The 1600-nt window shown below is 37.6% G+C and overlaps 1 protein-coding gene across 1 annotated transcript; it reads right to left on the bottom strand.

Annotated features, from left to right (window-relative positions):
* Positions 1 to 405: 405 nt before the first annotated feature.
* PHALS_08679 (Zinc finger, SWIM-type) lies at positions 406 to 774 on the bottom strand (the record flags this gene model as incomplete). The annotated part of the gene is made up of 2 exons (XM_024724072.1): positions 406 to 684; positions 748 to 774. 2 exons carry the CDS (start codon positions 772 to 774, stop codon positions 406 to 408), a joined length of 306 nt encoding a protein of 101 aa, XP_024574985.1.
* Positions 775 to 1600: the final 826 nt, after the last annotated feature.

Genomic DNA, 1600 nt, shown 5'->3' with positions numbered 1-1600 from the left:
TCCCTATGTCCTCATACCCATGTCCTGTGTTCTATGTCCCATGTTCTATGTTTGAATTCCTTACAACATTCGTTCTGTATGTATCTGTAGGTAACTTAGAGTTAGTATAACAATTGTGAAAAACAGTTAAATATTGAACTCGACATTGTACGCAAAAAGTTTATGTATATTGTACAATATGAAGTAGATACTTAGTTCACGCTATTTGTCACTACTACATCGATGTGATGCACAACGAATGCAAGGAAAGAATATGACACCGTACTGGATGCATAATATCAGCACTTTAGTCTCTCTGTTCCACTTGACACTTGCGTTTGTTGTGATCATTTTCGCCACATTTGCTGCATTTGTACACTTTGGTGAGAACGATTGTAGCAGCTTGAGATTCCAGGCAACGTTTTTTTAAGGGCGACCGCGACGCTTGGTAATAGTAGGAACACTACATGTACCTTGAACAAGCGAATCAATCACGATCGCCGGTGGAAAGCTGGTTAGATTGTCATTACCATACGCCGCTGAGAAAATTGTTGACTTCCATACATTGTCAAACATAGCGAATGCATCCCCAAGCCTGTTTTCGTGTCTTAAACAATGAAGAACATGAGTGCAGGGTGACCGCATATCTTTCTCATACCCACAACTGCAGCGACAAACATCTGAATCCAATTGAACTTGATATTCCTATGGAGACGAACATCCATACGCAAAGACAGAGACGATAAACGATGCCGACGAATATTTTACGATCTGTAATCCTGACAACGACTTCATCCTCGGACTCATTTCACTTTCTGCATGCTTTGACAGTTCTCCCCACTTCAATGACAGAGAACTGTTTTTGGCCCATTTTTTTCAACGTAACGCTCTAATGCGAATGGGCAATCAAGCACAGGTAATTGTCGAATCCCCTTCAAACTATAATTGACAGATTCAACATAAGCTTTACTCGGTTAATAGTAAACTGAATGGTTATAGCATATTAATGTATACTTCGTTATTGTGGGGTATTTCGTTAAATTATGCTAATTCATTCCTAATACAGTACATCTTCTGTTGTGCAATATTACGGCTCCCCGATGATACTTTACGTGCTGGGGTATTTTTTATTTTTTGAAAATTTGCGATTTTTTATATGGCAAAAGCTGGGGCATTTTTTTATTCTCTTATATAAAAATCGCTATTCCAGGTTGCCCGTATAATGAAAATCTTTGAAACTATGCCGCCTTAACGTACAAGTGCTGGAAAGATGCTAGTCTAATTACAATTTGAATGGCAAGATCGATCATCTCATCAAAAGTTTGGTGCAATCATAAAGCTAGCAAGTATATCGACTACGATCAATGCGATCTAACAACCTTAATGACCTGTTTTAAATCTTCACCAGCTGGCATGTAGTCTTGCTCAGCTGAAAGTTTGTCTATATTATTGTTTATAGACGTAATGACTTCTCGATTTTTACCTAGCTATCAATATATACTATACTGTAACAACTCTAATATACAATTTAAAAGAAAATATAAAACCAATACTTATGTGCACATTTACCTTGAGAACCTTTGAAACTCACACGTAAGGCTTGTCCAACAATGATAGCGTT

This window comes from Plasmopara halstedii (genome assembly GCF_900000015.1).
Source record: "Plasmopara halstedii genome assembly, contig: Scaffold_323, whole genome shotgun sequence".
Taxonomy (NCBI): domain Eukaryota; phylum Oomycota; class Peronosporomycetes; order Peronosporales; family Peronosporaceae; genus Plasmopara; species Plasmopara halstedii.
The sequence above is the reverse complement of the archived record's forward strand: the minus strand, read 5'-3'. Positions and strand labels throughout refer to the sequence as shown.